Raw genomic sequence first — 22,368 nt, 5'->3', positions numbered from 1 at the left:
CCGGCTCCTGCCTCTGTCCTCTGTATCCGGGGTCCTGCAGCCTGTGCTTTTAGGTGCTTCCTGCTCATCCGTGTCTGCTGGCTGTGACAGCAGTGGCTTCATCACGGATCTGTCGCGCGTGTGTCCGCCGTCGGCAGCCAGCTCTGGGCCGGTGCGGGTACTGCCGTGAATGCCTTTGAACTTGTCCTTTGCTGCGTGACCCTGTGTGTGGTGGGGACGATACCAGTTTTACCAGGTGTTAGCACGCCTGCTCCGGTGTGCTGGCCATACTCGTCTGTCGCAAGTGTCCCCAGCACTGGGCATTATCAGAGTGTGTGTGTGTGTGTGTGTGTGTGTGTGTGGCCATTGCCCAAGTTGTACATCGTTGTGGCTTTAATTCGTATTTCCTTCGTTTCTAAGTTTCTTAATTTTAGGGTGGCCTGATGGCCCATCTTCCCTCAACAGTTCTGTTTTGCTCTAAGTCAAGGTTAAAACGATATTTTCCCCTATTATATTCCTCGTTGTTTTGCCTTCAGTGTGACATGTGGTGTGATTTGGGGGATGGTGTGGACTCAGGGTCAAGTGTTGTTTTTTCCGCAGAGCGGTCTACCTGTCCTGGCACCGGTTATTTAAAAGCTCCCTTCCCCGCTGCTGTGCCATCTCCAGCACAGGAAACGGGGTGTGTGCAGACACGGCACACCGGGCAGCTCCCAGCCTCGCTGGTCTGCGTCGGCCTCTTGGCCCCTGGAACCAAAGCCACGATGCCCACAATGTAGTTTCATAAGGTGGTTTTTGTTTTTTAAGATTTTACTTATTTATTTGACAGAGAGAGAGAGAGAGAGAGAGAGTGTGCGCGCACACCTCGGGGTAGGGGCAGAGGGAGAAGCAGGCTCCCCTCTGAGCAGGGAGCCTGACTTGAGACTCAGTCCCAGGACCACAGGATTGTGACCTGAGCCGAAGGCAGACACAAGTGACTGAGCTACCCAGGCATTCCTGCTTTTCGTGGGTTTTTTTTCCATTTTAGTCATTTTTTAATTAATTCTTTTTATTAACATATGATGCATTATCTTCCCCCGGGGCACAGTCTGAACCGTCGGGCTTGCACAGTTCACAGCGCTCACCAGAGCCCATACCCTCCGCAGTGTCCGTCACCAGCTGCCCCAGCCCTACCCCCCACCCCCCAGCGACCCTGTTTGTTTTGTCAGATTAAGAGTCTCTTATCATTTTGTTTGTTTTTTTTTTTAAGTTTTGATTTTAAAGTCTAGCACAGACACAGAAACTGGCTGAAGTCCGTGTACAGCTTGAGGGTCACATTTTTGTGACCATCGCTTGGGTTAAGGAAGAAATTTTGGCCCCAGAGTCCTCCTTGCGTCCTGTGTCTGTCCTGTGTCCTCCTGACAGAGGAGCTGCCGACCTGCCGGTGAGGGCAGCCCCTCCCTTCGCGGCCTGAGGCTGACTTGCGCTCGGAAGAGCAGGGAAGTTTCGCGCGTCCCTGCAGAGGACGTCCAGCCCCAGCTCCCGGGGCGGTGTTCGTGGCTGGACTGGGCTTTCTCCCAGTCTGCACGTTGCCGGCGGCTGGCCTCCAGCAGAGTCTGATCTATCCTTGGTTTCCTGTAAGTCAGGCCCTGGACGTAGAGGTCTGATGAGATTCAGGTTTTAGACCTCTGGCAGGAGTCCCTCACAGGGACGTTGTGCTGCTCCACGCGGAGGCACCTAATGTCTGGTCTCTCTCTCTCTGTTTTGAAAATAAGCTCCGTGCCCAGCGCAGAGCCCAATACGGGACTTGAACCCACGACCCTGAGATCAAGACCTGAGCTGAGATGGAGAGTAGGACAGCTCACCGACAGAGACACCCAGGTGCCCTCGGTGTCTCTCTTTTTTGACGTTGGCCAAGCCAACGGTGCATAGACGTACGTGCATTAATTCGTAACAGGTTCCAAAAGGGTGATGTTCTGGCTGAGTTACTGGTGCCTAGTTTATGAGCTGAACTTACAGTGAGTGGAACCTGTTACTATTCGGTGATCTAGTTCTGTACTCCATATGGGACACCCGTCAGTTTTCAGAATAACAAATCCGTTTTCTGTTGTCCATAAGTAGACCCGTTGAGGGTTTTACTTCACTATTGTGAACTCAGATCTGAGTGCACTGGACGGGATGTTCGCGTCAGCACGGTGTCGTTAGCAGTAACCCTGTCGGGTGGTGTGTGTCGCTGGTGGCCCTTACTCGTGTGGAGACGGTCTCGTGTTTGGGCGTCAGGAGCCTTTGTAAGCTCCCAGACAGTCTGGCGCGATTCTCTCTTGCTCTCACAGGCTCCTGGCACTCTGGTGTGCCCACGCTCCAGGCTGGTTGTGGCACTCTTCCCGCCGCAGACCTGGGACGAGCCGTTCTGTCCGGAAGCCGCGGTCTGTGCCGATGGGAGATGCTGTTCCAGATCCACAGTCTGTGTGTTGGGGACATGCACTGCTCTTGGGTCTGTTGTTGTTTCTCATCTGTGCAGTGGACAGAGCTGGTCACAGACGGTAGCAGGTTCATTTGACTGTTTGCATCTTGCGCACCAGCTCCTTCTCTGCCAGGAACCCAGTTCTCCAGGATAGAGAAGAGGAGAATGTTGGACCGTCACCCAGTGCTTGTTTGCTGTGCGCGTCACCGCACGTGTCGCTGTCTCAGACTGACCAGGGGCACTGGGCCCGTGCGGGCACTGTTGTGTGGGAGCTGCTCTCTGCCTCCGTCCTCCACCGTCCGTGCCGAGCCCAGCCTGTCTCCCAGGAGCCCGCGTCAGTCCTAGCGCTGCAAGTGGATCCACAGAGCGCTCGCACCGGTCCCTGTCCGCGTCTCCGGACCTTTGCTTGAGATCTCTTCTCTCCTGGGGTTCTCAGGAAGGACTCACGGAGAAATATTACCCGAGTATTTGCCTGGTGATCATAGTTGGTATGTGTCCTTTGTACTTGAAAGTCTGCTTGACTATATGCAAAATTCTCAGCTCACAGCCTTTTCCTTCAAATACCTTAAATCTTACTCTCTTGTCTGCCAGCGTTGCTGTCAATTCAGGCTAATTCTACCTTTTCCCGTGTAAGTGACTGTTTTTTGCCTGAATGGCACTCTTGTTAGTGTGGTTAGGTGTGGACGTCTCGTTCACACGGCGTTCTCTGTCAATAGGGAGCTCCACGAGTTTTACTTCAGGAAAGGTTTTTGAGTTTTTAGGATTCTGTTCCCCGGCCTGTGTCCCCGCTGCTTCTGCTTGTGCGCGTGTTGGACCTTCTTTCGCGTCCTTGCAGTTCGCTTCTCTGGGGTCTTTTTCCTTCCCGCATTTCTTCTTCATTAACACATTCCTTTCCTCTTCTGTTCTCTTAAGTAAAATCATTGTGGAGTCTATTTGTTTTTATGGTGCTTCTAGTTTAGTTTTTTCTTGAAATGGTCTTTTACTTTCATTTCTCAAACTTTCTTAGGACCCATGACCTCATTTCAGATTCTTCTAGCCTCACTTAGGTTGTCCTTTTGTATTATTTTAAATATCTTTAGCCTCTTTTGAAATAAGTTGCAGTTTTCATATGGTTTAATTTTTTTCTAAGATTTTATTTATTTATTTGACCGTGAGACAGAGAGACAGCGAGAGAGGGCACACAAGCAGGGGGAGTGGGAGGGGGGAAGCAGACTCCTCGCTGAGCAGGGAGCCCGATGCGGGGCTCAATCCCAGGATGCTGGGATCATGACCTGAGCTGAAGGCAGACGCTTAACCACTGAGTCCCCCTGGGCGCCCCCCCATATGGTTTAATTTGAGGTTTTGTTTTTGGGGCGTGTGTTCATTATCTGTTGGAGATGCTCTGCTCTTCGGTATTTTTTTTCTTTCATCTTTCTGTGAGATTTGGCTTTCATTCTTTCTGTGGTCTGTTGTATTCGTTTTCTGGTGCTGCTTCAACAAATTACCACAAACTGCGTGGCTGAAAACAACTAATCCGGAGGTCTCGTCGGAGATGGGTCACATGGGGCCGAAATCGGGCTGTTGTTGGCAGGCTGCCTTTCTGTCTGGAGGACGCGTGCCTCCCTCAGCCAGTGGCCCCTTCCTGAGTCTTCAAAGCCAGTCACACCACATTGCGTGGGCTTTTTAAGATTTTAGTTATTTATACGAGAGAGTGTGCACATGCATGAGCAGCGAAGGGGCAGAGGGAGAAGCAGACCCCCCCCCAAGTGTGGAGCCCGACGTAGGGCTCCATTCCAGGACCCTGAGATCATGACCTGAGCCCAACTTAGATGCTTAACCGATTGTCCCCCAACATGGCCCATCTTCTGAAGGTGTCAGTCCCCGTCTCTCTTCTGCCTCTTCCACCATGAAGACCCTTTTGATCACACTGGATCCCCCACATATAAGCCAGGATAATCTTCCTGAATTCCACCCTCAGCCTGATTAATAATCCCTCTGTGCCGTGTCACCCCACCCCACGCACTCACAGATTGGAGGGGCGTGGACTTCGGAGGGGCCCGTTATTCTGTCTGTTGGATTTTTTTTTATAAATTTTAATTTTATTTTATTTCTTTAAAGATTTCATTTATTTTGGGATCGAGTCCTGCAGCAGGCTCTCTGCTAGGCAGGGAGCCTGCTCCTTCCTCTCTCTTTCTACTTGTGATGTCTCTCGGTCAAATAAATAAAATCATTAAAAAAAAAAGATTTTATTTATTTATTTGTCAGAGAGAGAGAAAAGAAAAACAGAGGGAGAAGCAGGCTCCCTGCTGAGCAGGGAGCCTGATGCGGGGCGATCCCAGGACTCCGGGATCATGACCCGAGCCAAAAGCAGATGCTTGACCGACTGAGCCACCCAGGCATCCCTCTGTCTGTTTGATTTGTTTTTATATAATACCAATTTCTTGTTTTGGGGTTTTTTAAAGATATAAGGAGGTAGGACTTAAACAACTTTTTCCGACTTCATGGTGCTTCCTCCCCTGTGGTCCTCTTCTGTGGAAAACGTTAGGACCTCCTTTGTGTACCTAGTGATCTCTAGTTCTTCCTTGCTGTTTCTGTCTGGCTTTGGGATAGAGGTGATGTGGCCTCTGAGGCCGAGCTGGAAAGTATCCCGACCTCTTCGGTTTGCACAGAGTTGGTGGTGTATCCATAGTATGCTTCTGTAAGTGTTTGAAAATTCACCAGTGAAGCCGTGTGGGCCTACGACTTTTTTGCAGGAAGAATTTAAATCACTAATTCAATTTTTGTACTTGTTATAGGTCCATTCTCTCTAATTCTTCTCAAGTCACTCTAGGTAACTTACTACTTTCTAGGAATTTCTCCATTTTACCTGAGCTGTTGGCCTTGTTGGTCCCAGGTTGTCCATACCATGCTCTCATACTCCACTTACTTTGGGAGGAATCAGTGGTAACGTTCCCACATTTTCACAGACTTTGTCTTATATTCCTGGTTAATCTAGCTAAGGATTTGTCAGTTTTCTCAATCTTTTAAAAGAATCGATTTGTAGTTTTGTTGATGTTCTGTTTCACTTTTCTGTTTTTCATTTCATTCAGACCCACTGTAATCTTCAGGATGGCCTATTTTCTTGCCTTTCTTCCCAGTCTTTTTAAAGGTGAATGCTTACATTACCCCCCCCTTTTTTTGCATACATGGTATGATTTCAGGTTTTTTAAAGGTTTGGTGTAGGTCCCAGTTAGGTGATATACAGCGTAACGTGGTTTCAGGTGTACAACCGAAGGTGTCAGCTCTTCTGTATGGTTGTAGATTTCTGGAAGTTATTGAGACTTGTTTTGCCTGCGTATGAAGAGAGTGTGTATTCTGTGGTTTTGGGGTGGGATGTTTTGCAGAAGTGCTTGCATTATTGATCCGAGATTCTGCTTTTCTAACACAGGTATCGAAAGCTAGAAATGTCTCTCTTAGCACGTCAGCATCTTATAAATTTGGGTGTGTTACATTACTTTCATTTAGATGAAAATACTTTTTTCTTAAGATTTTATTTAGTTGGGGGGCGCCTGGGTGGTTCAGTGGGTGAAGCCTCTGCCTTTGGCTCAGGTCATGATCTCAGGGTCCTGGGATCGAGTCCCGCATCGGGCTCTCTGCTCAGCGGGGAGCCTGCTTCCTCCTCTCTGTCTCTCTGCCTGCCTCTCTGCCTACTTGTGATCTTTGTCTGCCAAATAAATAAATAAAATCTTTAATAAAAAAAAAAAGATTTTACTTATTTGGCAATCGAGAGCGAACAAGCAAGAGAGCATGGGCAGGGGGAGCGGTAGAGGCAGGGGGGAAGCTGATGCTGGGCTACATCCCAGGACCCCAGGGTCACGACCGGAGCCAAAGGCGGACGCCTCACTGCTGAGCCCCCCACGCGCCATGCAGATGGAAATACTTTCTACTTTCCCTTGTAATTTTTTCCTGACGTGGATTATTTAGAAATGGACTTGTATTTCCAAATATCGATCGATGTCTCAGGTTCCCTCTGTCACTGATGCGTGATCAGACCACACTGTGGCTGAAGCACCTGCTTGTGTGGCTGCGGCCCTTTCGAATGCAGGGACGCTTGTTGCCTGGCCTCGCGCGCGGGGTCCGGTGTGCAGGCGGGGGGAGTGTGGGCGGCGGGTGCCGCGGCGGCTGATGGGCCCGGCGGTGGATGGCCTTCCGCAGTGCGGCTGGCTTCCGCCCGCCTTCTTCAGGTTGGCGGGTTCTCCTGCCCCATCCCAAACCCTCTAGTGAGCGTTTCCCTTGTACTTCCACGGTGCACGTCGTTATTCTGCTGTAATTGTTCTCTCTATGTTGATATTTGTTTGGTGAGATGTTATTTATTGTTTTATATGTTGTCTTTATACACTGTTTCCTTTAATTCAGTCAACACTTTTTTTTTTTTTTGAAGATTTTATTTATCTGACAGACAGAGATCACAAGTAGGCAGAGCATCGGGCAGAGAGAGGCGGAAGCAGGCTCCCTGCTGAGCAGAGCCCGATGCGGGGCTCAATCCCAGGACCCCGAGACCACGACCGAGCCAAAGGCAGAGGCCCAGCCCACTGAACCACCCAGGTGGGCCCCGGTCAACACATTTTTAATGCCTGATTTGAAGTCTTTGTGTATTAAGTGCAACATCTGGGCCCTCTCGGATGGTTTCTTTGGCCTGTTTCCCCCGTGTACGGGTCGTGCTTTCCTGCTCTTGGCGTGCTCTGTAATGCGCTGGTTTTGTGGAAACCGGACGTCACTCCTCACTCTCGTGCTCATTGTTGCTGCTGGAGTTTGTTTTTAGTCCATCTTTTTCGGGGCTTCCTGAGCGAACTCTAGAAAACCTGTGTTCCTCCTTGTGTTTGGCCCCTGAGGTCACTGCTTGGGTCGCTCATTGGTCAGTTAAGGACGGGTCAGAGATTCCCTGAAGTGCCTCGACGAGTGCCTGCGGGCTCCGCGGGGCTCCGTGTGCACGGGGGGCTCCGGCCTGCAGCGCCCGCCCGCCTTCACCCCGGGGGGCCGCCAGAGGGGAGCGGTCGGGGCGTCCGTCCGAGTCTTGCCCGGGCGTGTGCACGGTTCTGCACACGCAGGCCGCTGCCTCCCCAGGAATCTGACTGAGCTTTCCAGAGCTCCCTGGAGACCGCGTGTTCCCAGGTCGACCTCATGAGCCTCCGGCCTGGCCCTCTGCCGCCCAACGGGAGCCGCGCCCCAGCAGCCGCGGGAGCAGCTGCGATGTTCCAGCCACATCCCCGGGGAGAGGTTTTCCTCACCAGGAAGCTCCCTGGCAAGTTCCATCCCCGCCAGCCCTGCGGATGGAGCTTTTCCCGGGACCTGCGACAAAGGTGCGGTTGAGGCGGGGCCGGCGTGTGGGACTTTGTGCGGTGCTGCCGGCCTCGCGGCTCCCGTGGCGAGACAGCGGCCGCTGCAGTGTCACACGCTGCTGCTCCTGCGGCCGAGGTTTCTGAGTCGGGGCCCCTCGGGGTGCCGGGAGCCCTTCCGTCACCCCTCCGCCCCGACCCGCCTGACACCGACGACTCGGCAGCGCCTCCAGCTCGCTCGGGGCTTGGGATCTGGACGCCCCGGTCCTGGCGTCCCGGGGTCCCCGCTCAACCCGGCCCTCTCCTGGCTGCTTTGGGTCCCTGAGCGGCTCAGTTCCGTTCCCACAGTCCCTCTCATGCAGGTCTGTGTCCTGGAAGCTGTTCGGGGCTGGCGGACCCGCTGCAGCTGCCTCGGACCCCGACCCGCGTCTGCTCCCACCCGCGGGAAACCCCCAGCCTGAGCGGCGCCGCAGCACTCGGCCGCTGTGGGCTTTCCGTGGACCGCGTGCCCAGGGCTGCCTTCTCTCCCTACAGGTTGCTTTGCTTGCTTTCTTCCTTTCTTTCTTTTTTTAAGATTTTATTTATTTGAGGTAGAGCAGGGGTAAGGGTAGAGGGAGAAGCAGGCTCGCGGCTGAGCAGGGAGCCCACCGGGGGCCTGAGCTGAAGGCAGACGCCCAGCCGACAGAGCCGGCCCCGGCCCCCTGCCCAGACCGAATACCACACGGGCCTTGTTTGTACTTTTGGTTTGTTCTCTGTGCGTATGTTTTGGAGTTAAGGAAATTCCTTGTTGGTTTTGCCTTCATGTTGGTGTCCTCCTTGAGACTGGTTTGGCCATTCTGGGTCTGGTGTGTTACATCAGAAGCAAGTGAACCTTGATTGTATTGGGTTCATGAAAACATAGCTACATTTAAGAGGGAAGATTGACCCCAGAAACTCTTGGACACAGTGCTAAACCCAGAAGCCCAAAGACTAGCTTTTATAAACTACTGTCTCTACCCTGAAAGCTTGTTTTCCCTTCTGATGTGGGTTAGTATTCTGAAACTACTTTCTGGAAACTGTAGGGTTGAGCAGATGACTTTACCTGTTAAGGATAATGGGAGCCCGATTTCTCGCTGTGGGAGAGAGAAGTTACAGGTACCCACAAAGGGAGGCTGGAGCGGCGCTGGGGTGTTGGGTTGAGGGTGGACGGGTCCGTGTGCTCTGTGTTTCTTCCGCACCTGCACGTGGGTGTGCCGGTCGCTGAGGCTTTCATGACCCCGCTGACGGGGCCGGGGAGCCCAGGCCCCGGGTGCGACGGGCAGACCCAGCCGTCGCTGTTCTGCTGTGCTCATCCTCTGCGTGACCGAACCGCCCCGGGGGCTCGTGTGGGTGCCGTCAGCTGGACCCCTCGTTAATGCCCGCCCGGTGACACGTTCTGTGTTTGATTGATTGGTCCAACGGGGTTTTTGTTTTCCCTTAGTTTCTGCAGGAGTATTTCCACTGAGTACTGAATTCTGGTTTGGCTCTTTCTCCCCCAGAACTTGGAAGGTATGGTTCTTTTGTCTCTGGTTCACATCGCTCCTCTTGAAAAGTCAGCCGTCCGTCTGATCTTTCTTCGAAGAGTAACTCTCCGGAAGTGCTCTCACAGAGATTAGGGAGTGCGCCCCTCACACAGCCCCGGTGGCCACCAGTCCTGGCCATTCGCTCGTCAGGATCCCCCACTCGGTGACCTTGAAGCAGACACCCAGAATCACACTCCACCTGGATGAGATTCTTTTAAAAATTGTATCCGCGATACCTTTATCACAGCTTTAAACTGACAGTAACTGTTGGTGTGGAGCACTCTGCATCCGGGTTTCCCACGCCTGTAGTCCGCTAGCTAAGGTCAGGATTCAAGTATAAATGTTTGTTAAGGGAACTGGGTTGGTTTGACCTGAGAATTTCCCATAATCTGGATTTTGCTGATTTCATCATTCTGGTAGTATTTAAACATGTTTCTCTGTTCCTTGTAATTTTTATGTTCTTTTTTTTTTTTTTAAAGATTTTATTTATTTATTTGACAGACAGAGATCACAAGTAGACAGAGAGGCAGCAGAGAGAGAGGAGGAAGCAGGCTCCCTGCTGAGCAGAGAGCCCGATGCGGGACTCGATCCCAGGACCCTGAGATCATGACCTGAGTCGAAGGCAGTGGCCCAACCCACTGAGCCACCCAGGCGCCCTAATTTTTATGTTCTGTCCCTTGTTTTCAGCACTTCCGAAACAGAAGTCTTGGGCCTGGTAGGGTTCCGGAGCCTGTGGTCTGCAGGCGTCTGCGCTGGGAACCGCTGGGCCTTCAGGTTGCCTCTTCCCCACGTCTTGTTTGTGGCACCCCCTTCCCAATGCCTGTGTGCCCGGGATGGCTTTCTCCTTCCCCACGGGGAAAAGAAATCGTAAACTGTCCTCAAAAGATTGTCACGTGGTTTATTTATTGATTTAAAAGACTTGTATGTTTATTTGACAGAAAGAGAGCCAGCATGGGAGGGGCAGAGGGAAACGAGCAGACTCCATGCCGAGCACAGAGCCTGCCATGGGGCCTGAGATCACGACCAGAAACCAAGACTCCGCTCACTCAGCTGAGCCACCCCAGGCCCTATCTTGTGCTTTCAGTGATATGATGCTGGTCTGCCTCTTAAAGGGTGGCCCAGGGTAAACAGTCGGTGATAGGATGCTGGTCTGCTCTTAAAGGGTGGCCCAGGGTAAACAGTCGGTGATAGGATGCTGGTCTGCTCTTAAAGGGTGGCCCAGGGTAAACAGTTGGTTTTCGCTCTTACCATCTCCATCGTCCCTCGGCGTTGCCCCACATGAGTCTTGAGAGAGGGTCAGGGTCCACCTAGAACCAGGTGTTGGCCTGGAAGGGAGAGGAGGGGGTTCCTCCATCCGTGCAGGGGGCAGGGCCCACCTTGCCACCTGCAGAGGACGGAGGACAGCAGGGTCCAGGAACGGGGAAGTGAGCTCTGTGGGGTGAGGCGGCCAGCACAGGAGGGCTGCGGGCACGGTCGGTGTCTTTCTGTAGCGGCCTCAAGGCCTTTCTCACACAGATGACGGTGACAACGGCCGTGTCCCCTCCTCTCCGTCTGCCTGTCACCTGGGCTCCAGCACCATGTTGGTGGGAGTGTGGCTGAGGTCTGCGGGGCGCACACTCTGTCTGTCCCTGTGCCCTGTGCTGGCGGCCGTCACTCTTCCCAGGCACGCTCGGAAGGGTGGGGAGTGGTCTTCTCTGCTTCGTCGAGCACGTCTGTCACAGGTGGGGGTAGAAGTGGCGCTCCGTGCCTTCATGTGATGGGACCGTGGATCGGCTCCGCTGTCCTCTTCATGTTTTACTCTTGGGAATCACCCCACTTACTCGTGGTATGTTATCAGTAATTTGTTTTTTTTTTTTAATAGTTTGGGGGCGCCTGGGTGGCTCAGTGGGTTAAAGCCTCTGCCTTCGGCTCAGGTCATGATCCGAGGGTCCTGAGATCGAGTCCCGCATCGGGGGACTGCAGGGAGCCTGCTTCCTCCTCTCTCTCCGCCTGCCTCTCTGCCTACTTGTGATCTCTGTCTGCCAAATAAATAAAATCTTAAAAAAAAAAGTTTGATTTATTTGAGAGAGAGGGAGATGTGGGGGTGGGGAGGAAGGGGCAGAAGGTGAGGGAGAGAGGGTCGCGGGCAGATTCCCTGCGGGGTGCGGCGCCCGCCTGAGCCCACGTCTGACTCAGACGCTCAAGACGGAGCCACCCAGGGGCCTCTTGATTTGCTAAATTTTTAAGAACTTGCCAAGTTTGTTGAAGCTTTTTTGTGATCATAGGGATAGGACTCTTCTCGTAGTGTCTTTCTAGTTCTGGTATCAAGATAACACTACCAGGAAAGAGCTGGAAAGTGTTTCTTTCTTTTACGGAAGAGTTTGTGTTTCACTGATTCTTTTTCTCTAACATTGGGTAGAATTCACCGGTGCAGCCAGGTGGACCCGGAAGTTTCTTTTTGGGGAAGGTTTTTTTAATTGCAAGTTCAGTTTTTTAAATAGATATTTGACTTATCTCTTTGAGTTTCTATAATGTGTGTCTTTCCAGGAATTTGTCGTATCTAAGTTGCTGAATTTACTGTCGGGAAGCGTTTCATGTACTTCCTTATTAGCCTCCTTTGCCGCGAGGTCTGGGTGGCTCCCGTCTTGCGGTGCTGGTGGTGATTTCTTTCATCCTGTTGCTCCTTCCAAGAAGCAGGGTTCGAGGTCACAGACTTCACATCTTTTCTCTCTGGTCTTCTCTGATTACTTGGGGATTAAGTTTGCTTTACTGTTCCTGGCGACTTTTTTCCTTTGACCTTTAGCGTAGTACAGAAGACTTTATTTGAATACATTTTGGGTTTTTCCAGAGTTTCTGTTGCTGGTTGCTTGTTCACATGTCAGAGACCTTTGATTGATTTCGGTTCTTTCACACCCACAGAAGTTTGCTTCATTGTCCTGCGAACGCGGGTCTTGACGCGTGTTTTCTGTGCACCTGGAAACAACACGCGTTCTGTTTCTGTTGGCTGGACCGTTGGACGGATGTCGGTCAGGCCGCTGGACGGTGTTCCACGTTTCTGTCGGCTGCGCTGCTGTTCTGTCCGCCTGCTGGGCGACGCGTGCTGACCGGCCTGCGACCGTGGCCCCGTCTCGTCTCCCTTCAGTCGGTGTGTGCGCGTCCGGTGACTTGGCCCCTTGGTCCTTTACGCAGTGTCCCTGTCGTCCCTGGTATGCCGTCCTCAGTCCGTTCAGTGTGGCTGTGGCCGCCGCACCTTTCTGTGGTGAGTTACCAGCGTGGCTCACCATTTCTGTCCTTTGGCTTCTGACCTGTTTGTGTCTTTATGTTTTCCGTTTGTTTCTTGTCGGTGATAGTTAGTTTCACTCTTTTATCCAATCTGACAATCCTGCCTTTTACTTTTTTTAAGATTTTATTTACTTGAGAGAGAGAGCATGAGGGGGGAAGGTCAGAGGGAGAAGCAGACTCCCGCTGAGCCGGGAGCCCAGTGCAGGGCTCGATCCCAGGACTCCGGGACCATGACCTGAGCTGAAGACGGTCGTTGAACTAACTGAGCCACCCAGGCGCCCCAATCCCAGCCTCTTTAAAAAGCAGGTTTCGGCGTGTCTAGGGGAAGTCGTGCGTTTCTCCTTTACTCTTACTCTCCCGTTGCGGAACACTTCACTTCTGGTTACCAAACGTGTGGGTGCTTTTCCCCACTGTGACCAGTTCTCCAGCCCCCGCGGGGTGTCTGTCCTCAGCTGAACGCACTTCTCACCCCACCTGCCCGGAGCGTCCCAGCCCACAGGGAGGGGCTCCGTCCCACAGACTGCCCCCCACTCCAGAGGCAGCCCCCCAGTGGGGCCCGTCCCCGGCTTACCCACAGCCTCTGTCCGACGTGGGTCCAGGTGGGATCCCCAGGAGCCCCTTCTGGAACCTTGTCGCCTGCGAGAACAGCTCGCAGAACTCGGGGGAGCGCTGACTCCCGTTCCTCTGCTTATCGCTTAGCGGAGGGTGTGATGAAGGCCACGGATGCAGCTGGGCCCACAGCTTCTCTCCTGTCTCTGTCCACGGCCGGGTGGGTGCAGGGTGGGTGCTGGGGGGGCCCCGAGCACAAGAGCTTCTGTCCCCCGGAGCCGTGGTGCGTCACCTCCCGGCCCCTGGACGTGCTCCCCAACCTACAGGTTCTCGGAACCCCACGCATTTGGGGTTTTTATGGAGGCTTAATCGCGTGGGCGTGACCAGGTGTTCACTGACTCCCCAGCCCTCCCCCCCTGGAGAATGGGGAGCAGGGTGAGAACCCCAGCTTGGGATCACAGCTCCGTCTCTCTGGTGACCCGTCCCCACCCAGGAGCCCACCCAGAGTCGCCTCATCAGAACAGTAGACACTCCAGGCTCCCAGGAGGTTAGTGGGGTTTCAGGAGCCCGTGCCAGGACCGGGGGCGGTGGGGGGGGTGGGCAGAGACCCAACACATGTGTTTCTCATATTATCCACACTGGGATTAATTGACATTCAGTAAATCACACATGTTTAAAGTACACAGTTTGGTAGATAAATATCTACACCCACATGTTCCATCCCATTGAGGTAGGTGAACAGCTGCTGTGGGTGTTACCCAGATGTGTGGGTCTGCACACAGCTGGCGTCCGACTGAGTTACAGAGGCGTTTCTCCGTTGTTGAAAAGGGTCGTCTTTTCAGCAAATGCTGTTAGAGCAGTTAGCTGTTCATATACAAAACAATTTAAGTATCTCAAAGATCTAAATTTAAAACAAGGTGGTAAAACTAGAGGAGAAAACACAGGAGAAGATCTCTGTGACTTGGGTAGACAAAGATTTCTGAACGTAACCACAAAAGTACAATCCATAAAAAACCAAATTGGTACATTGGGCTTTGCTTTTCAAAATACACTGCTGGGAGAAAGACAAGCTTGAGACTGGGGGAAAATACTTAAAAATCACACACGTGATAAAGGGCTCGCTCCCAGATGTGGGAAAAGCTCTCAGAACTCAGTTCAGGAGCTCTGTTCTCAGGATCTGCCCGGGCTGGCGAGAGCCCAGGCGGATGGCTCACAGGGAGCCTGGACCCGCACATAAGATGCTCGGCCTCGTCAGGCTGTCAGGGACACTCCGGCCATGTTTGCACATCTTCACACGCTTTCCCAGTCTTGCTGTTACTTTTGGAGCGTCACATCCCAGGATTTGGACACTAGCCGTCCTGGTGGGTATGAAGTGATCTCTCTTCGTGCTTCCGATTGTCTTTGCGTGTCCCTGTGGGTCTAGCCCAGGCCTTTGTCCATTTGTAAGCCGGCTTGTTGGTCAGTTGCCACAGCTCTTTGTTTATCCTGGATGTCAGCCCCTCATCAGATGTGAGATTTGCAGACGTCTTCTCTCTTTCTGCACCTTGTCTTTTTACCCCGTGCACAAGTTTTAAATTTTTCAGTTTTTTTCCCTTGCTATTTCCTCTTTTTATTTTCCTCTGTTTTATTTCTGTTGCTGTGTCTTCATAATTACTGATCTTCTCTTTTGTTACGTCTAAACTGCTGTTGACCCCATCCAGGATATTTTCAAGTACTGCGTTTTCATTACTAGAGATTCCATCCAGGTCTTTTTTTTTTTTTTTTTTTTTTTTTTAAGATTTTATTTATTTATTTCACAGAGAAAGAGCAAGAGTGCAAGCAGGGGCAATGGCAGAGGCAGAGGGAGAAGCAGACTTCCTACCGAGTAGGGAGCCCAACTCGGGGCTCAATCCCAGCACCCTGAGATCATGACCTGAGCCAAAGGCAGAGGATTAACCACGGAGCCACCCCGGCACCCCCATCTTCAGCTTCTTTTAGTCACGTTTCCCTTATTTTGATTTTAATTCTAAAATTACATAATTTTTTTTTTTTTTGAGATGTCATTCACACACCATAAAATAAGCCTTTTTGAAGTATCTTCGTAAGGTCGCAGCTACCTGATAGCAGAGTTTTAATCACTCCGAAGGAAGCCTCCGGCTGGCCAGCGGTCATTCCCATGGTGCTCCCCCAGCCCCTGGTTCCCGCACCTCCTCTGTCTCTGGGGATCCGCCTGGCCGGGAATGAACGGTCACACTGTGCGATCTTCTGGGTCTGGCTTCTGTCTCAGCCTGGTGGTGTCAAGGTCCGTGTCATGGCAAGCACGGTCTTGCTGTAGTGGAGATGCGTCCCAGTTTTTATTTTATTTTTTATTTTTTTAGATTTTTAAAAATTTATTTATTTGACAGACAGAGATCACAAGCAGGCAGAGAAGCAGGCAGAGAGAGGGGGAGGCAGGCTCCCCGCTGAGCAGAGAGCCCGATGCGGGGTCCCGATGCGGGACCCTGGGATCATGACCTGAGCCGAAGGCAGAGGCTTTAACCCGCTGAGCCACCCACGCGCCCCTGTGTCCCAGTTTTTAATCCATTTGTGGATCACGTTTCGGTTGTTTCCACTTTTTGTCTGACGCCGTTCACATGCGGGGCTCTGGGTGTGCACACGGTTTCGTTTCTCCTCAATGTCTACACAGAAGTGGGATTGCTGGGTCGTGGGGTGACTTGGCATACGTTTGGGAAGCTGCCAGAGTGGTTTTCAAGAGGCCCCGCCGTCCCGCCCCCGCCGGCGAGCACAAGGCACCGTTTTTCCACGTTCTTGTCCCCACTTGCTGTTGTCTGTCTGTCTGAGTCTAGCCACCCTGGTGGGTGTCGCATTGTGGTTCTGCTTTATATACGCTTAAAGTTCTGCTTTTTAAGAAGTCTTTTCCAAATGTGGCTACTCATTTTTATAGTGTTTTTTTTTTTCTTGTTTCTCTTTGTTTTCTGGATTTTATTTAAAAAAAAAAAACAACCTTATACATGTAATTGTACGTAGGAACTCTGTAATTACACCTTCTGTTTTAGAAACACAGTCTCATGGGATTGCTCTGTGCCTGCGGCGCTGCCGGCGAGCCTCGCTGCTCTGGGTCTGGAGCCCGCGCCGCACTTACTCCTGCCGCCCCGCTCCCTTGGCGCCTGCTGATACTTCATTTAGAAGCTCTTTTTTTATTCTGAGTATTAGGCTGAACTTTGTGGAGTTCAGGATTTGGGACGCTTTCTGGGAACCCTGCGTGTGCCCGTGGCAGAGCTAGCTGCCGAGCGCGCCCGGTTTCTCAGGCTGAGCGCACGCCCTGCTTTGCCCCAGAGGCTCCAGGTGACCTGCTGCCTCCGCATCCCGTGCGTCCCGCCGCCCCGGGCTCGCAGAGGCCTACGGCTTTGGGACACAGCGGGGCCGGCCTTGCCGCTCTCGCTGCTGGCGCTGGCCGCCGCTCACCTGGCATTCCGGTTTTCGTTGATGAGGAGGAGTTTTAAGGTTTTCTGTGCTGATTGTATGTATAGGAAACCCTTGGTTGCTGTGGGGAAAACCTTGTGAGGCTGCTGCAGGTTTTCTAGAATCTGCTGTCACACAGAAGCGCCTCTTCTTCCGTCTCTGCTGCCGGCCACGAGGACAGCCTCCTGTTGCTGCCGTACTGGCTTTTTCGTGGGCGGCTTCCTCCCCCCGGCAGGCTCCTGTCGCCCGCCCCGTGTTGCACTCTGTCCCCGTGTGCCCCGCGCCTCCTGCTTGCGCACCTGGCTTCGCGGCGCTGTGGGCCAGCTCTGTGCATTTGCTGCCGGGCCCCGGGCTGGAGCGCCCGCCCCGCGCCGCAGACAGACTCGCGCCCCCTTAGCACTGGGTGTTGCTCTTTTCTTTGTGATGTTCAGTGTCCCGTCCGAAATGACAGGTCGGCTGGTTTTCGTCTCCACTTGGTGTGTTTGTTCTTAGGGCGAAGCATGAGGAGCGCTGCTCCCGGGGGCTCTGAACCCCCAGCCCTTAATGACTGGGCCCTTGGAATTTAAACTCCTGCCCTTATTTTTTTGCTTATTTTGTTGTTTTAGGGTATTTTCTTTATATAAGTGGATTGTGAAACGTCAAGGAACCCGTGTTTTCGATTTTAGCTTACTGTGACGGGACTTTTCCTGTGCCTGTCGAGGCTGAGGGACGCGTGACGGAACAGATTTGAAATGGACGATTCGGGTCGGTGCTGACCTTGACTCTGTCTTCTCTTACAGGCCATGCGAGAGGGTCATCGTGCTGCCGAGATGACAGCCGTCCGGTCTCCAGGAGAAGATGCAGGTCTGCGCTGCGTCAGTGCGTGTCTGCGTCGAGAAGCGGGTCGCGGCGGGGCTCCCGGCAGGTGGTGGCCCACGCCCTGAGGCGAGCTGGTGTGCTCCCCGCGTGCCTGCCCCTTCGGTGGGGTTTATGGTCTGCTCCGCTGGTTCGCATTCAAAAGATGGAGTTCATATTCCAAGGCTGAAGATGGTGGACGTTTGGGGGCACAGATGAGCCTTCGGATCAGGTTTTTGCCCATCTCCGACGACGCGGCCCGAGTAGTTATGGTCAATTATGGAGAATAACCAGGAAACTCATCCCAAAAGGGATGGTGAGTTGCTTTCTGATAAAATAAATTTTAAAATAGAAGAGGAAGATGGTGTTCGCATCCCTAATCACAGTCTGGAAGGAGTGGCGATTAAGAGGGAGCAGGACAGGCCCGGGGCAGAGCGAGGTGGGGAGCAGACAGAGGCCAGGGAGGCGGGCGGGGGCCGCGAGCCCCCCGGGCAGTGCCTCCCCGCCGACCAGGAGGAGGAGTACGGGGCTCTGTTCTCCCAGTACAGCAGCACCCTGTACGACGTGGCCATGGAGGCCGTGACGCAGAGCCTCCTCTCCGGCCGGGGCGCCGGCTCCAGGAAGAAGTCGCCGGCCTGGAAGCACTTCTTCATCTCCCCGCGGGACAGCACGAAAGCCATCTGCACGTACTGCATGAAGGAGTTCAGCCGAGGCAAGAACGAGAAGGACCTGAGCACCAGCTGCCTCATGCGGCACGTGAGGAGGGCGCACCCCACCGTGCTGGGCCCGGAGACCGGCGGCGGCGGGCCGGCCCCGCCCTCCCTGTCGCCCCCGCCCCTGCGGCTGCCGCCACCGCCCGCCGACGCCGGAGACCTGGGCGCCACGCGCTCACCCCTCAAGCTCGCCCCAAAGCTGGCGTCCAAGGTGCCGTCCCCCGACGACGTGACGGAGGAGCCTGTGGTCCCCTCCGAAGACGTCCCCCCAGACACGTCTGCCCCTGACAGGTACGGGCGGGAGGAGTCCCTGGGGGGGCCGCCGCACCTGCCCCCGCTGCCGGGCGAGGAGAGCGCGGAGAACGGGCTGGAGAGAAACCCGCCGCTCCCCAAGGGCACGTCCGGGTCCCGCAGGCGGTCGGCTGTGTGGAAGCACTTCTACCTGTCGCCGCTAGACAACTCCAAGGCCGTGTGCGTCCACTGCATGAACGAGTTCAGCCGGGGCAAGAACGGGAAGGACCTGGGCACCAGCTGCCTCATCAGGCACATGTGGCGGGCGCACCGCTCCATCGTGCTGCAGGAGAACGGCGGGGGCTCGGGCATCCCGCCGCCCTACGCCGCGCCCCCCACGCTGCTGCCCGCCCTGCCGCCTCCCGACGGAGACCCGAGCTCCGTGGCGTCCTCGCCCGGGCAGCCGGCCCGGGCGTCCCCCTCGGCGTCCTCCTCGCCGGACCGGCTGCCCGAGGAGCTGCAGGTGCGTCTGAGCGTCGGCGACGCGCTGGCGGAGGACACGGCGCCGGCCTCGGACGACGTGGGCGCGGCCTCGCTGGCCTCCTCCCCCGAGAAGCTGCAGGCTGGCGGCCTGAGCCCCGGCCCGCTGGACTGTGGCGCTGGGTCCCAGCAGAGCAAGAAGGTGATAAAGAGGCTGAAGTCGGAGGTGTGGCAGCACTTCTCGCTGGCGCCCACCGACAGCCTCAAGGCCGTGTGCCGACACTGCGCCTGCGTCATCAGCCGGGGCCGCAGGGGCGACGTGGGCACCAGCTGTCTGATGCGGCACCTGTACCGCCGGCACGCGGACGTCGTGGGCGCCCCGAAGGGCGCGCTGGGCGCCAGCCTGGCCAACTCCCCCTACGCCACGCTGGCCTCCGCGGAAGGCGCCGCTTCCAGATCGACTGACCTGCCCTCCCTGGTCCCGAGAAACAGTCCGGTCCTCTTTCCTGTGAGCAGCAAGAAGACCTCCAAGCTGTGGAACCACTTTTCCATCTGCTCCGCGGACCCCACGAAGGTCGTGTGCCTGCACTGCGGCCGCACCATCAGCCGGGGCAAGAAGCCCACCAACCTGGGCACCAGCTGCCTCCTGCGCCACCTGCAGCGGTTCCACAGCGGCGTGCTCAAGGCCGACGCGCCCCGGGCCGCGCGGGCTTCCTCGCCCGGCCCGCGGGGGCCCCTGAGCGCCCAGCTGCCCGGAGCCGCCTCCTTCGAAGACCCCAACGAGAAGTTCTACGATTCTCATCCCGTTGCCAAAAAAATCACGAGTCTCATAGCTGAGATGATTGCACTTGACCTCCAGCCATACTCCTTCGTAGACAACGTTGGCTTTAACAGGCTGCTCGAATACTTGAAACCTCAGTACTCTGTGCCCTCCCCGTCCTACTTCTCGAGGACGGCCATCCCAGGGATGTACAATAATGTGAAGCAGGTAGTCCTGTCGCACCTGAAGGAGGCGGAGAGCGGCGTGGTCCACTTCACGTCCGGGATCTGGATGAGCACGCAGACCCGCGAGTACCTGACGCTCACCGCCCACTGGGTCACCTTCGCGTCGTCGGCCCGGCCGTACCGCGAGGACCACCACGGCTCGGCCCTGCTGGACGTGTCGCAGGTGGACTGCGACTACAGCGGCAGCAGCATCCGGAAGCAGCTGGAGGGCTGGTGGGAGGCCTGGGTGACGTCCAGCGGCCTGCAAGTGGGCATCACGGTCACCGACAACCTGAGCATCGGGAAGACGTTGAGCGAGGGCGAGCGGGCCGCCGTGCAGTGCTTCAGCCACACGGTCAGCCTGGTGGTCAGCGAGGCCCTCAAGAGCCAGCGCATGGTCCAGAGCCTGCTGAGCACCGCGCGGAAGCTGTGCGAGCGGGTGCAGCGCTCGCCCCGGGCCAAGGAGAAGCTGGCGGAGCTGCAGAGGGCCTACGGGCTGCCGCCGCACCACCTCCTGCAGGACGTCCCGTCCAGGTGGAGCACGTCCTTGCACATGCTCGAGCGGCTCGTCGAGCAGAAGCGGGCCGTCAACGAGGTGTCGGTCGAGTGCGGCTTCCGGGAGCTCATCAGCTGCGACCAGTGGGAGGTAATGCGGTCCGTGTGCCTCGCGCTGAAGCCCTTCGACGCGGCCGGCCGGGAGATGAGCGCGCACGCGTCCACGCTCAGCCAGGTCATCCCCATGATTCACATCCTGAACCGCAAGATCGAGATGCTCTTCGAGGAGACCATGGGCATCGACACCATGCTCAAGTCCCTGAAGGAGGCCATGGTGAGCCGGCTGGCCGCCACCCTGCGCGACCCGAGGTACATCTTGGCCACGCTGCTGGACCCGCGCTACAAGGCCTCCCTGTTCTCGGAGGAGGAGGCGGAGCAGTACACGCGGGACCTGATCCGGGAGCTGGAGGCGCTGAACCCTACCTCAGACAACACGCCCATCCCCAACGGCTGCGACGCGGGCGCCCCCTCGCAGGGCACGGTCGGGGAGGAGAACCTGTGGTCCCTCATGGCCGAGATGACGAAGAAGGGCCCCCGGGAGAAGACGAAGGTGCCCGAGGACATGGTGCTGGCCTACCTGGAGGAGGAGGTGCTGGAGCACGGCTGCGACCCCCTCACCTACTGGAACCTGAAGAAGGCGGCCTGGCCGGGCCTCGCCGCGCTGGCCGTGCGGTTCCTGGGCTGCCCGCCGAGCATCGTCCCTTCTGAAAGGCTCTTCAACACACCCACAGAGAACGGCAGCTTCGGCCAGTCCAGGCTCATGACGGAACATTTTGAAAAACTCATCTTTTTGAAAGTGAATCTTCCCTTGATATACTTCCAGTATTGAAGCTCGCAGCGGAGCCGCCGTCGCCGGCCACCGTCGCTGCCCGGGCGCCCACGGTCTGTCCCGGGGAGGCGGCGTGCCCCGGCGGGCCCCCCACCCCGTCCAGCGTCACTGTAATGCCTACGTGTGCCTTACTGCCGGTGCCGCAGCCGGGCGTCGCCGCGGGCCTCCCACGGCCTGCGAGGGAGAGCCTGTCCTGCCGCCGCCGATGAAATGCGATGATTCGGGTTTCACTCCCAACTGTAACGTGTTTTTTAAAAGTGGGGGCTTAGTAATGTGTTTTACTAGAACGGCCGAGGAGATGTGAGCAGTTTTATTCTGTAGGCTTTTTATTCAATTATGTAAAAACCACAAATCAGGTACTGTATTTTAGTTTAAGAATTGCTTTAATTCAACACAGCAGCTTTTGTGGCTGTTTAATGAAATCTGTAAATAAGAGGGGGAGTTCAAGCCATCCTGGCTGAGCAGTTTCTAACTGCAGGCTCTAAAGCGTGTCGAGTACAGAACATTCTGGAACATAGTGTTGGCTGCCACGGAGGTGCGGCGTCGGAAGAGGAAAGTAAACTCAGACGCGTCCCGCCGTGCCAGTTCTGTAGTGACTTGGTAGAGAGAGCGTCCCGGTGTGTGCTTCTGCTGCATTCAGGTTTTACATGGTCGACCTCGGCCAGAGCCCCGGACACCTGCTGTCGAGCCCACGCGCCAGGGGCCCGCACGCGGCAGTCCTGCTGAGGGCGCCCGACCCTCGGACCTGCTGTCTCGACACCAGGGAGCTATCTTTTGAAATTTGTGCACTGACCCCACTGACCCCAATTTGATCAAATTATGTATAAAATTGTTTCTAGAAGAGACGGCTCATTAACAGGGAGGAGGTTGTTCCATTGCAGTTGTAAGAGTAGCCTTAGGCGTCTAGATTTTTTATATAATAGGGAAGATTCAGCCATCGCTGGCGTGTTTCAGAATCCCAAGGACAGCAGAATGAAGCGTCAGTTGTCATTCTTTGAACGATGATCTGTCTTCAGAATTTTTGCTTCAACATCTAGAAAAAAGGGTTCATTTTCTTATTTCAAACCAATTAAATATTCCGGATGAAACAAGTCACTCATTTGCCTGTGACCTTTTAGAAAAGTTGTTTTGTTAAAAAAGGACCTATTATTAATCTGGATTTGCATTGACTATGTTTTAGTGTATTTATAAATGGTGAACACAGTTTCTGAAATTAAACTTTTTATTTGCAATTTTC

At 54.8% G+C, this 22,368-nt stretch overlaps 1 protein-coding gene across 8 annotated transcripts in view; it reads left to right on the top strand.

Annotated features, from left to right (window-relative positions):
* The window catches only part of ZBED4 (zinc finger BED-type containing 4), a 31,367-nt gene extending 8,999 nt beyond the window's left edge, over positions 1-22,368 (top strand). For 4 of the 8 annotated variants that reach the window (XM_032345879.1, XM_032345874.1, XM_032345877.1 and 1 more), the window contains one exon: positions 17,285-22,368. In XM_032345879.1, coding sequence (XP_032201770.1) covers positions 17,619-21,131 — 3,513 coding nt within the window. In that variant the 5' untranslated portion in view covers positions 17,285-17,618 and the 3' untranslated portion in view covers positions 21,132-22,368. Of the gene's footprint in view, positions 1-1,786; positions 2,908-11,350; positions 12,493-12,768; positions 14,426-17,284 lie in introns of those variants that run through there. The other 4 variants (XM_032345875.1, XM_032345878.1, XM_032345880.1 and 1 more) reach the window with 4 other exon arrangements.

Source organism: Mustela erminea, chromosome 6 (genome assembly GCF_009829155.1).
Source record: "Mustela erminea isolate mMusErm1 chromosome 6, mMusErm1.Pri, whole genome shotgun sequence".
In the NCBI taxonomy this organism is placed as follows: domain Eukaryota; kingdom Metazoa; phylum Chordata; class Mammalia; order Carnivora; family Mustelidae; genus Mustela; species Mustela erminea.
The sequence above is the reverse complement of the archived record's forward strand: the minus strand, read 5'-3'. Positions and strand labels throughout refer to the sequence as shown.